The sequence below is a fragment of the Poromitra crassiceps genome (genome assembly GCF_964638095.1).
Source record: "Poromitra crassiceps genome assembly, chromosome: 7".
NCBI lineage: Eukaryota > Metazoa > Chordata > Actinopteri > Beryciformes > Melamphaidae > Poromitra > Poromitra crassiceps.
In genome coordinates this window covers 38,845,944-38,858,443 of record NC_139628.1, presented here as the reverse complement: position 1 = coordinate 38,858,443, position 12,500 = coordinate 38,845,944, and the positions used below count along the sequence as shown (strand labels likewise).

Below are 12,500 nucleotides of genomic sequence, written 5' to 3'. Positions count from 1 at the left end.
GCACTCTGCAACACACCTGAACGTTACATTTTATGCAACATGCCTGAATGTTGCATTTTGGCACTCTGCAACACTCCTGAACAGTCCTGAATGTTGCATTTTGTCACAATAGTCCCGAATGTTGCATTTTGTCACAGCAGTCCTGAATGTTGCATTTTGTTACTAGACTACATAACACTATGCAACACTCCTGAATGTTGGGTTTCCCCAGAATGCAACGAATCCTGAACATCTTATTTTGACACAACATTATGAGTTACATTTCATTAACACAACACATCAACACAACACTCCTCAACTTGTAACCTCCTTCCGTTAGTGAACGCAGCTCTATGCCACAGGTGGAACGAGAAGCAAAGCTCGGTGTCTCTCCAGGACTTTCTATAGAGAGCCAAAGTGAAACGTCACTTCCTGCTTTCTCCCTGTACCAGCGCTGGGAAAAATATGAATGGCAGTGAATGGAGAATAACGTTACTTTGTTGATCCCGTTTGAATTGTGCCACGGGGTGCCAACGTTAATTTTGTCAATTCAAAACATAACTTTGCATGTCAAGAAAGTCACAGTTTGTCGTCAAAATGAAACATAGGGGTTAGTTTCATATAAAAACTACATAGCTCGTGGAAGCTCTTGGCATGTCTCCGGTCTTCAGCTTTGCCGGTAGAGAAAGTGACGTCACTTAGGCGACAGTGTATGTACCGTAGTCTTTCCGATTTATAACTTATAGTGCAACAGTTTGGCGACAAAGTGCGACTTTCTTGACATGCAAAGTTATGTTTTAAAGTGACACCGCGTGGCACAATTCAAACGTAAATTTATTTTCAGTTCACCGGCATTCATATCTTTTCAGCGCTTGGTACAGGGAGAAAAGCACGGAATGACGTTCACTTTGCCTCTCTATTATTGGAACAACGCTGATCAGAGCAGAGGCTCACTGGTTTCCACGCTTCTTTAACCACATTCACATCTTTTTTTCTCTTCACTCTACTTTTTCCCTGGATTCTCCGTCACTGCAGTTTGAGTTTCTGTAGGTGGCGCTCATCTCTCTGTCCGTTCAGCCATGCTGCTCACGCACACTGATGTTTACATCTAGGACCACATGACCTGCGGCTTTACATTAGTGTCCCTCTGGTCTCCTCAAGCTCTCTTCTGATACACAAGGACTTCCTGTGGCAGCAGCCACTCGTTATATCACTTCCTGTCTGCCAGATAGCTCATTAGCAGCCTGTCACCTTTGGACCATCAGCTGAGAGTGGAAACCACACACACACACACACACACACACACACACACACAGATATGTATATAAACAGGAACACGAGGATACACAGAGACACATGCACACACACACACATTACAGAAACACATAAAACACGACATATCTATTGGGATACTGCACACATCGGTGTATAAACACACTCACAAACCTCTTGGTGACAGTCTCACACTTACGTGTGACTTTTCTGCTCAGAGGACAGTTATCAACAGCAGGGGGAGACATGTTCTCTCTCTCTCTCTCTCTCTCTCTCTCTCTCTCTCTCTCTCCCTCACACTCACTCACACACATGCACGCATGCACGCAACCTACCTTTGGTAGTCTGGCGAACTTCCCTGTTCTGGTGTCCCTGATGGTGCCGATGTCCAAAATCTCCACCTCCTAAAAGACAGAGAGGACGAGGTTTATCTCAGTTATCATCATTGTACCTCAGGAGAGCTGAAACATCGTTTTGACTATTAGCTGTAACAGTGTAAGGCAGGGGTGTCAAACATGCGGCCTGGGGGGCCAGATGCGGCCCCCCAAAGGGTCCAATCCGGCCCAAAGGATGACTTTGCAAAGTCCTTCAATCCAATGTGATGCACTTGTGAGGGCTAAGAGGTACCAGGTTTCAGGAGCAAGTTCAATATTAAATTGCCTATTCATGTTATCTGTATTAATCACTAAATGGTCAGCTATTTTCATTACCTTTGCTTGACTACAGATAATTGCACAGTTGCCAATAATTATAATCAGGCGTGTAGTGGTAAATATACTGTAACTGTACAGAGGTGGGTAAACTATCCAAGGTGAGTAGTTTACCCACCTTGTTTGTCCTCATTGATTTATACAGTTGATCTGAAAATAGGTGAGTAAACTATCCTCATTTCAAAGGGGTGTGTGTACACTGTTTCCCCTCCACTACACCCCTGATTGTAATGCACAGTACAGACAGTAGATGTGATAATGTGCTTGGTGGTAGCTGAGATAACCCTACGTAAGAACGTGTTCTTAAATGTACCTGTAATTCTTTACACTAAAAGAAATGGGGAAATGTGGAGGTTTTGTCATTTATAGGTTATTATTGATTATTGATTTTCTTTGTCTGGCCCACTTGACACTAAATTGGGTCGCATGTGGCCTGCGGACTAAAATGAGTTTGACACCCCTGTAAGGTATCAGATTGTGCATGTTTGTGTAGAAGCCATCAGTCAATATGATTTCAGCTTTCAGTAAGAAATTGTCTTTAATGGCTGTGAAATATTTCCCACAAGGTTCTCCCTGTTCCCATAGAAGCATTACCCACTTCAAAGTTACATGTGACTGCTTACCAGACCAAAGCAATGGCCGCGATTGACGCCACACACCACCATGTTTTTACTGTCCGATCAATTATTATTTTTTAGTATGATTACAAATCATGTCATTTACATGACAGTATTATAATATTTAGTGCCACTGTTGAAAATGAGGGAAAGGGGATCGATCACCACTTGGCACTTGCAATGCTGTAGCCTATGGGACGAATACACATTTTTGTTCCGTTTTCATATTGTGCATTTTGATCAAAATCCATTGTTAGAAGCTCCTGATTGAACGGGTAGCCATTTGGTCCAGTTCAACGTTTAATCTCTTCATATTTGGGATTTTCCAAAATTTTCTATGGAGCAAATGAGTGGGGAATTTACTTCCTGAACCCGGAACACTTAAAAAGAAGGAAGAGGGGGGCGGACATGTTGGCATAATGCCCCACTGTTTCATATGAGCTGTCTCCTATTCATGTAAGCAGTAGACAGAAAAAAGACAGATGGATGGTGGGAATAAAGAAGAAGAAGAAGAACTTGAAGAAAGGCCTTCACAGAAACTTTGTCCTCAAGCTAAACGCCTGTGCCGCTCCGTCTAGCCCCTCTCCCCCGTCCGTTAAATCGGCTCGTATTTATCTTCCTCTGTCCCCTCTGTGTCAAGCATTGCACAAGTCACATGTCGTCCTTATTTAAAGATAGTCGTCTAGAGAGAGAGAGAGAGAGAGAGAGAACGAGAGAGAGAGATAGGAGGAAAGCGGGGGAAAGGGAGGCAGGGAGGGGAGGAGAGGAGAGGAGCGCGGTCGTAAAGCAGGCCATAAACAGAGAGAACGACACACTGTAAATATTTGTATTGCCCTGCACTCGGTTCTACCTTTCTTCGTCCATCTCCCTCTCGCTCGCTCTCCTCTCCTCTCCTCTCCTATCTCCCCCGATCTCTCTCTCTCTCTCTTTCCACCACTGACTTGCTGCATTTTTGGGCCGTTATTCATACTTTTCCCACACTCTCCTTTTCGTGAGAGCGTTCATTAATTGAAAACATCAAAAGTTTATCGCTCTCTTCCTGTTGTTCACTCACTCCGTCTGTATGTTTTCTTCGTCCCTCCCACCTCCTTGTTGTCATTTTCTCCCCATACTTCTAATACAGTAACTAACTACTGAGGGAATCTCAAAGTGGGGTGCGTGCGGGGACCCCCAGGGGTCCTTGAGGGGGGGTCCAGCTAAAAGGGCGATGACTTATTGTCACTATAATTGCATCCATAGGGTAACACAATGACAGAATGCATGACTATTCTGGTCATGGGTTTCATACACTTTGTGTAATAAACTGGGTTCCAATACAGCACCGAATCCATCTCGAGCTCCTCAATCATCACCGACAAAAGCCCGGGAACAATCTCGCCCCCTCATACCCGACACCTCCAGATCTGCTGCTGATGCCATCCTTCTGACCTCCATCACCAGGACCAAGCACCGCAACGTTGTTGGGGGACAGAGCCTTTGCCATAGCTGCACCCAAACCCTCTGGAATACCCTCCCCTCCAAACATCCAAAACTCAGCCTCACTCCCTTCTTTTAAAAACCAACACAAAAACCCCACTTCTTCAAGGAAAAGCCGACAATATCTGACTCCCACTGCCTCCCTACAACTGCAACTCACACCTCCTCCACCATCCTTCCACTCTGTAAGCTCTATATTTGTATTTTCTTCTGTATCTGTGTACGTTTATGTTAAATGAATAATGTATTTGTTTCATGTAAAGCATCTTTGAGTGCTTAGCATTAGCCAACGACATGACTGCTGCACATTAAAGTGGAGTGGAAGAAGAAGCATTGAGCAAATGTAGCCAGGTGAGTGCACGTGCTTTTTAAAATGTAGCCAGGTGAGTGCACGTGCCTTTTAAAATGTAGCCAGGTGAGTGCACGTGCTTTTTAAAATGTAGCCAGGTGAGTGCACGTGCTTTTTAAAATGTAGCCAGGTGAGTGCACGTGCTTTTTATATCTGTTGATCTGAAGCCTCCGTCCTGAGGGAAGCATGTGAAATTCTTCCTGCAGTGGAAGGCCTGGCCAGGCTGGCTGCTGCTATAGGCCTGTCCCATAAACACACCAATCAGACAACACCGTACTAACTGTTTGTGTTTAGTGCAGTGGTACTATTCAACCTTGCCCTACTCAGGAGCCACACTGACAACAAAAAAAGTCTCTTTCCTCCCATTATTTGATTCGATTTTTATTTATTTATGAATTTTTAAGTAGGACTTAAAAGAGCCACAACTACCCCATAAAGGAGCCGCATGTGGCGCTAGAGCCTCGGGTTGAGTATCAGTGGTTTAGTGCTTTCAAGTTAGCGAACCAGGCAACAATACAGAATGCTAACGACCTGCATAACATTACCACCATCATACTGTCTGTGTAAAACATAGTCAAACAAGAGTAAAGTCACACATTTCTGTTGCAATTTCAGTAATAACACAGTTGTGTTACATGCATGCCTACATGCCTTTTTGACTTCTTTATCAGGATACCTATCGAAACATTTGCCTCATCTTATCTCCAAATATGACTGGGAAACTCTGAATCTAATGCTGCAGGCTCTATCTTATATCTAAATTATATTTATAAACCTTAAAAGAAAGATTTTCATTTTCTGATGTTTGACCATGTTTCTCCGATTCTATATTCAATTTCTATTGTGTGTGCGTGTGCATGTGTGTGTATATGTGTGTGTATATATATATATAATATATATATTATATATGTAATATATATAATATATATATATAATATATAATATATATATGTATATATAATATATAATATATATATATTTTATATATATAATTTATATTATATAATATATATATATATTATATATATATATTAGGGCTGTCAGCATTAACGCGTTAATCGTGACGCGATTAAGGGCCGACTATAACGCGTTTTTTTTTTATCGCGTTAATCGCATGCCGCTATTTTGTCCCTTGGTCGCACCCGTACTTGTAGTCAAGCCGTTCGCAGCTGTTTCCTGTCTCCTGCCTGTGCAGGCATGGAAGAGAAAGACAGCAATACGCTTCTAAATGGCTCGTTTTACTTTAAGAAACTCCCAAATGGCACAGTGGACAAGTCAACAGTAGTTTGCACCTTGTGTAAAACAGAATTAAAATATCACCGAAGTACATCGAGTTTAAGCATACCGGAGCAGGTAGCGGCCAGCTAGCAGCCAGCTAGCAGCCAGCTAGCTAGCGCGAGACTCATCACTCATTCTTCCTTCAGAGTCTCGGATGCGCGGGCCCTCTAACCACTGGGAGGTCGGCTCCAATGGCTTCACGCGATATACACATTATCAATATACACCGTTTCCAATACGAGCCATTATTCACATGGAAGTGCCAAAGTTTTTAGGTCAGACACAGCCTTCTTCGGCTGTGTCATTTTTGGGTTTTGACTGCTCCACAGTGCCGCCGCCGGAAGTATCGGTTCTAATAATATAATAATAATAAGCTTTATTTGTATAGCACCTTTCATACATAGAATGCAGCTCAAAGTGCTGGGTTCTGGAGCGTGTACTGCACTGTTTACAATTGTGCATTTATTTTCTATTCAAGATATATTTTGTAGACATTGTTACCTCCTGTCTACATTGCAAATCTAAAATTCAAGATCACAAAGTACATTTATTTGCATTCATTTGATTCCCAATCACGACACACTGGTAAGAATTATTAACATCGAATAAAAAATGCTTTGAAATGCAAAATAATGGCATTTTAAACATGCGATACAAGGATGCGATTAATCTTGCGATTAACTATAGTTAATCGCGATTAATCGCATCTAAATTAAGAAAATTCATCGTTTGACAGCCCTAATATATATACATACATACATACACACACATATATAATGCCAAAGCGAAAGTCTCTCTGTTTTCCTTTTTCCTTCTTGTATCGTTTCTCTGTGGCTGTGATGCCATCACCCCGCAGACCGTCAGCTCCCCTGGGATTGGTCGGGGTCCGGGGTCCGGGGATCCACCCCCCCCCCCCCCCCCCCCCCCCCCCCCTGATTTTTTATCCAGAATGCAACTCAGGCAAGTTATCAGATATCTGCACTGATTGCAAAGGGTGGACGAGCTTTTTCATGTGGTGACTTTGTGAAACAGTGTCTGAATGTGGCTGCGGATACTGTGTTCACTCCTGAGATTGCATCCCTGCAAATTGTCATGGCAAATTGTTTACAAAAGATGGACAATAAAGCTGATTTTCAAAGTACCTTGAGGATTTTTCAAGTTGTGAATTAAGTCAAATTTCTCTCTTGATTACAAAGGTGGAAAATACAACTGTTTTTAACTGGGTGTTTACTGATTAAATGTTTAAGCTCCCCACAAATGCTGATTTTTTTTTTATATATATATAACCAATTGCAAATTATTACAATTACCAAACAGATAAAAAGTAGATTATTATATTGAAATGTTATTTTAGATTTAGAATGTTAATTTTCTATAAAACACAATACATTTTAATGTAATTCCACAACGTTTATTTTTGGCCCTCGGCCCTCCACCCAGATTGAGTTTTGGCCCTACATGGGAAAGAATTTGGGCACCCCTGATATAAAAGGTCAGTGCCGGCCGACCAATGGGATTAAATTCTGGCTCAAACTGTCCTCTGATTGGCCTGTGGGGATTAACTCACTTTGTGGGGGAATAAAACTCTTCTGGGTCTGTAGGACGTTTGTGCTCAAGGGGACACACACACACACACACACACACACACAGACTCACACACACACACACACACACACACACACACACACACACACACACACACACACACACACACACACACACACACACACACACACACCTCTCCCCCAGGCTGTGGTTTCATTCTGCCATCGCCATGGTGACTCCCTGGAGACCATGACAATGAGACTACAACCTTGTCTGCCGCCTGTGTGTGTGTGTGTGTGTGTGTGTGTGTGTGAGAAAGTGAGAAAGTTAGCATTTTCTTTACTGGTTAGTAACCACAGCCCTTCCTGAGATTGCACACACACGCACGCACACACACACACACACACACACACACACACACACACACACACACACACACACACACACACACACACACACACACACACACACACACACACACACACACACACAGCTAGTGGTGCAGCAGTAAGCAGACATGCACATGCAGGTCCTGACTTGTGAAACATCCTGACTTGTTGAGCAAGACAATGTGTGTGTGTGTGTGTGTGTGTGTGTGTGGTCTGTGGGTGTGTGTGTGTATGTGTGTGTGTGTGTGTGTGTGTGTGTGTGTGTGTGTGTGTGTGTGTGTGCGTGCGTGTGTGTGTGGCAGCTTGTGAGCAGGGTACATTTAGCGTACAGTCTTGGGTATTTCATTGCATGTGACACAGAAGCACAAGAAATTCTCCATGACTGCATCTTCACTCAAATGCATGTGATTATACAGGCATGTGTGTGTGTGTGTGTGTGTGTGTGTGTGTGTGTGTGTGTGTGTGTGTGTGTGTGTGCATGTGCACGACGGTGCGGTCGTGCATTTGCGTGTGTGAAGGTCGGTCATCTTTGAGAGTGCATTCCTGACATATTCTGGCCTCTCGCTCAAAAAGCGTGTGTGTGTTTATATGTGTGTGTGTGTGTGTGTGTGTGTGTGTGTGTTTCAGCATGTAATATTTACAGTAGCTAGTGATTGCAGCTGTACGAGTCCATTCATCTCACAGTGTTAGGCTCCTAGCAGCTCAAAGGCAGCTCACTCCATTTCTCAATCACTTCAGTCTCAACCGCGATCACATCACAAGTCAAAACGAGGGAGTGTGTGATAGCGGTTTGTGTGCAGATGAAGTCATTTAGTTTTAAAACAAGATACAATTGTAGCTTTAGTTTTCTTTAAAAAACGGAGACCCTTCTACACTGTTATACATCGTCAGTTTGCGATGCATTCCGGCAGGTAATTTACTCCTACTGCCATTTCCTCAGAGCGCCATGATAGCTCAGGTGGCACCTGTGGGAATGGAACCCCTCACCCTGTCAGTGTCGGTGCCACGCCGGATTAGCTGCTGCGGGGATTGAACCTGCGACCTTTCCCTTACAGGACGGACTGTGTAACCATGAGGCCCCACTGCTGCCAGAGGCACGCCACCCTGAATGTCAATGATCTCTATTACAACAATATCCTCAGTGTTATGTATGGAATGGTCATCGCAAAGGAAGTCCTCTGAAGGCTGGGGGCAGTCAAGATACTGAGGCTCAGATTAAAGGTCTTTGCACACACAGTCCGATTGTTTTCGTATGCGTGTTTTTTAATCCGTCATCTGAAAACACAGACGGGTCCCAGCTCGCAAAAATCTATTGACCGATGCGAAAAACGCAGAAAATCGAACCTCGTCCGAGTCGTCCCGAAAACTTAAATGACGGACGTAATGTTCTGATATACGGCAGCCATTTCTGGATCACCTTGCTCAATATGACACTGAACCTGAGTGTGTGTGTGTGTGTGTGTGTGTGTGTGTGTGTGTCATCATGTGGTCCTGGAGACCCCTATTGTAGCGGCAACGACCACAGAAGCGGTTTTGAGTACGTTGCCAGGTGTTTATTTTGTCGGCGCGACAGCGTCAAAACCGTGGAAGATGCAGCCACGAAACTTTACAGGTGTGTCGTTGACGTCAAGATGAAGGCGGAGTTTGAAAACGGATGTGATCCGAGCGCCAGTCTGCGAAGCGGGCGCGACCGGCTGGAGGGCCACGAGGTCCGGTAGGTAGGTAGAAATGAGCGCTGCCAGTTGAGCGGGCGAGCACGCGCAGCGAGGGACGCAATGAGGAGCGCACTTGATTTCAAGTTATGGAAAATCCCAATAAAAATATTATTATATAGAAAATTAAAAATAAACAATATCCCCAGTGTAATAGGAAAAATGCCCCACAGGCTGCATCTTTATGGTGTCACAATTAAGTTTATTGGTGGCTTTTGATGCGGCGGTGGTTATTAGGTTCAGTCCTGCTATATTTACACTGAACACACTAGACTTTAGACTTTAATGTACTTTCACCAGGCTGTCGTTCACCTATTCCTTCCTTCCTTTCTTTGATTCACTTTCCAGTCATCTCCCCCTCCTGCACTGCTGCCCTCCTGCCCTGCTGCCCTCCTGCCCTGCTGCCCTCCTGCCCTCCTGCCCTGCTGCACTGCTGCCCTCCTGCACTGCTGCCCTCCTGCCCTGCTGCACTGCTGCCCTGCTGCCCTCCTGCACTGCTGCCCTCCTGCCCTGCTGCCCTCCTGCACTGCTGCCCTCCTGCCCTCCTGCCCTGCTGCACTGCTGCCCTCCTGTCCTGCTGCACTGCTGCCCTCCTGTCCTGCTGCACTGCTGCCCTGCTGCCCTCCTGCACTGCTGCCCTCCTGCCCTCCTGCACTGCTGCCCTCCTGTCCTGCTGCACTGCTGCCCTCCTGCACTAAATGGTAAATTGTAAATGGCCTGCATTTATATAGCGCTTTTATCCAAAGCGCTTTACAATCAGTAGATAGTCTACATTCACCCATTCATACACCGATGGCGGCAGGCTGCCACGCAGGGTGCCTACACACCATCGGGAGCAAGGAGGGTTAAGTGTCTTGCCCAAGGACACAGCGACAGCAGCTGGGAGGGAGCAGGGATCGAACCGCCAACCCTTGCGTCATTGGCCGACCCGCTCTACCTCCTGAGCTAAAGCCGCCCCAACTGCACTGCTGCCCTCCTCTCTTCCATTCATTTAGCTATGATTGAGCAAATATCAAGGGGCAAGAAAACAGTCACCGCTCCTTTCCTGTGACACGCCTGTGTGTGTGTGTGTGTGTGTGTGTGTGTGTGTGTGTGTGTGTGTGTGTGTGTGTGTGTGTGTGTGTGTGTGTGTGTGTGTGTGTGTGTTGGACATATCACCATAGCTAAATATATCTCAAATAACCAATCAAAGCTGCTATCAAATGGCACACGATGACAGCATATAGGAAACTGATCTGTCTGCCTGTCTGCTCCTAAACACACACACACACACACACACACACACACACACACACACCCCCACCCACACACCCCCAACACACACACACACACACACACACACACACACACACCGTGCCAATACGCATACTGTACAGCTCCACCTTCCACCACAGTTGTCACCCCACCAACCAGTCAGTTAATCAATCAGCTAGGAAACAAGTGTGTAAACAGGCAGTCAGCTAACCAGCCAGCAAACTACTCAGTCAGTGTAAACTTAATCAGCCAATCAGATAAGCGGTCAGATAACACACACACACACTAATACACAACTTTGTAAATTGTTTATGGCTTTTCTATGCACTTTTAATGCTCTTAATGCACTTTGTCTCCTGTGTTGTTGCTCCGTTTTTATATTCTTGTCCTTGTTGTTGTTTTATGTTGGGGACTACAGATGGAAACTAGCCTTGTGCTAAATCTGGCATTTTTTACACTTGTATCATTTTATATGTTTCAACGTGTTCATTAAGTATGCTTTGTCCCTCCCAAATAAACAAATAAAGTAAAGTAATAATAAGTTAGTCTGACATCTACTGTAATACGCTGGAAGAGGAGAGGATGAGAGAGAGGAGAGGAGGAGAGAAGCAGAGAGGAGGGGAGAGGAGAGAAGCAGAGAGGAGAGGAGAGGAGGGGAGGGAAGAGAGGAGGAGAGGAGAGGAGAGAAGAGAAGATGAGATGAGAGAAGAAGAGAAGATAGGAGAGGAGAGGAGAGGAGAGGAGAGGAGAGGAGAGGAGAGGAGAGGAGAGGAGAGGAGAGGAGAGGAGAGGAGAGGAGAGGAGAGGAGAGGAGAGGAGGAAACTGTAAAAGGAGGCAGAAACATTTGAGAGGCAGATGAACAAAGAGAGACAGACGGAGCGTTTTATGGCCTTGATGGGAGAGTTGGCAAGGTGTTCAGAGAGAGAGAGAGAGAGAGAGAGAGAGAGACACAGGGAGAGACACGAGAGAGAGAGACACGAGGGAGAGAGAGAAAGAAAGAGAGACTTAATATCACCGGGAAGCATGGAACACACTGTCTTTGTCTCTCTCTCACCTCATAATATTTCTCTAGAGGGAGAACTTAGGCCATGTTCAGACTAGGAGGCCAAATCTGATTTGTGAACTTTAGTGACCTATTAATGACTTTATCCAGATTGGTTTTATGAGTCTGGACGCTCCAAGTCTGATTTGTGTCACTTGTCCCAAACCACATACTGTATGGAGGTAGTTTCCAATCTGCTTTCGACTGATGTGACTTCAGTGCGGACGCGCAGATCCACCAAATCTGATTTGAACGTCACTCGCAACTCGTCATCAAATACTTCTGCGCAGGAAAACCACGTCACCAACGTATGTATTTACTGATGCCCACGTCGTTACCATAGCAAGCCATGCAGATAGGTTGTTTAGGTCTGGACACACAGATCCGACTTGAGAATCAGATTTGTGGCAGTGCGGACACAATCCCAAATCAGATTTGGGAAACCAATCAAGATAATGATGATTAATGACTTTATCAGCAAATCAGATTTGCCTGTAATGTGAACATGGCCTTAAAGTCGAACTGAACCCGTTCGTCACGTGCATATGAGTCCGTTTCAGACTGAAAACATAGTTTGTCTAAGATGACAGGTTGAGAGGCGGGTCATAGTATCATGTCGATGATTTTATTTGACAATTCTGGGGACTGTATTGGGCTTTGGCCAATCCTGGCGTGTTCCGCCTCCAAATCGAGTGGGATTCAGTGTGTTGTGGCGCTCCCCTCGGGAAGAGCCTTTTGACGGAGGTTAGTGGCTGAGTAGAGCTCAGCGAGCCGCAGGCAGCCAGCTGCCTTCGTGTTGCCGAGCGGAGAGTGCAGCACGTCAGCCTGGAATCTTTGAAGTGCGACCCCTGACAACCAAGCTCTCGGATGCGCGCA

General features: G+C 45.1%; 1 protein-coding gene across 1 annotated transcript in view; it reads right to left on the bottom strand.

The window, feature by feature from the left end:
• The window catches only part of plcb3 (phospholipase C, beta 3 (phosphatidylinositol-specific)), a 92,769-nt gene that overhangs the window by 36,311 nt on the left and 43,958 nt on the right, over nt 1-12,500 (bottom strand). The window contains exon 3 of the mRNA XM_083640595.1: nt 1,587-1,655. Coding sequence (XP_083496721.1) covers nt 1,587-1,655 — 69 coding nt within the window. The remainder of the gene's footprint in view (nt 1-1,586; nt 1,656-12,500) is intronic.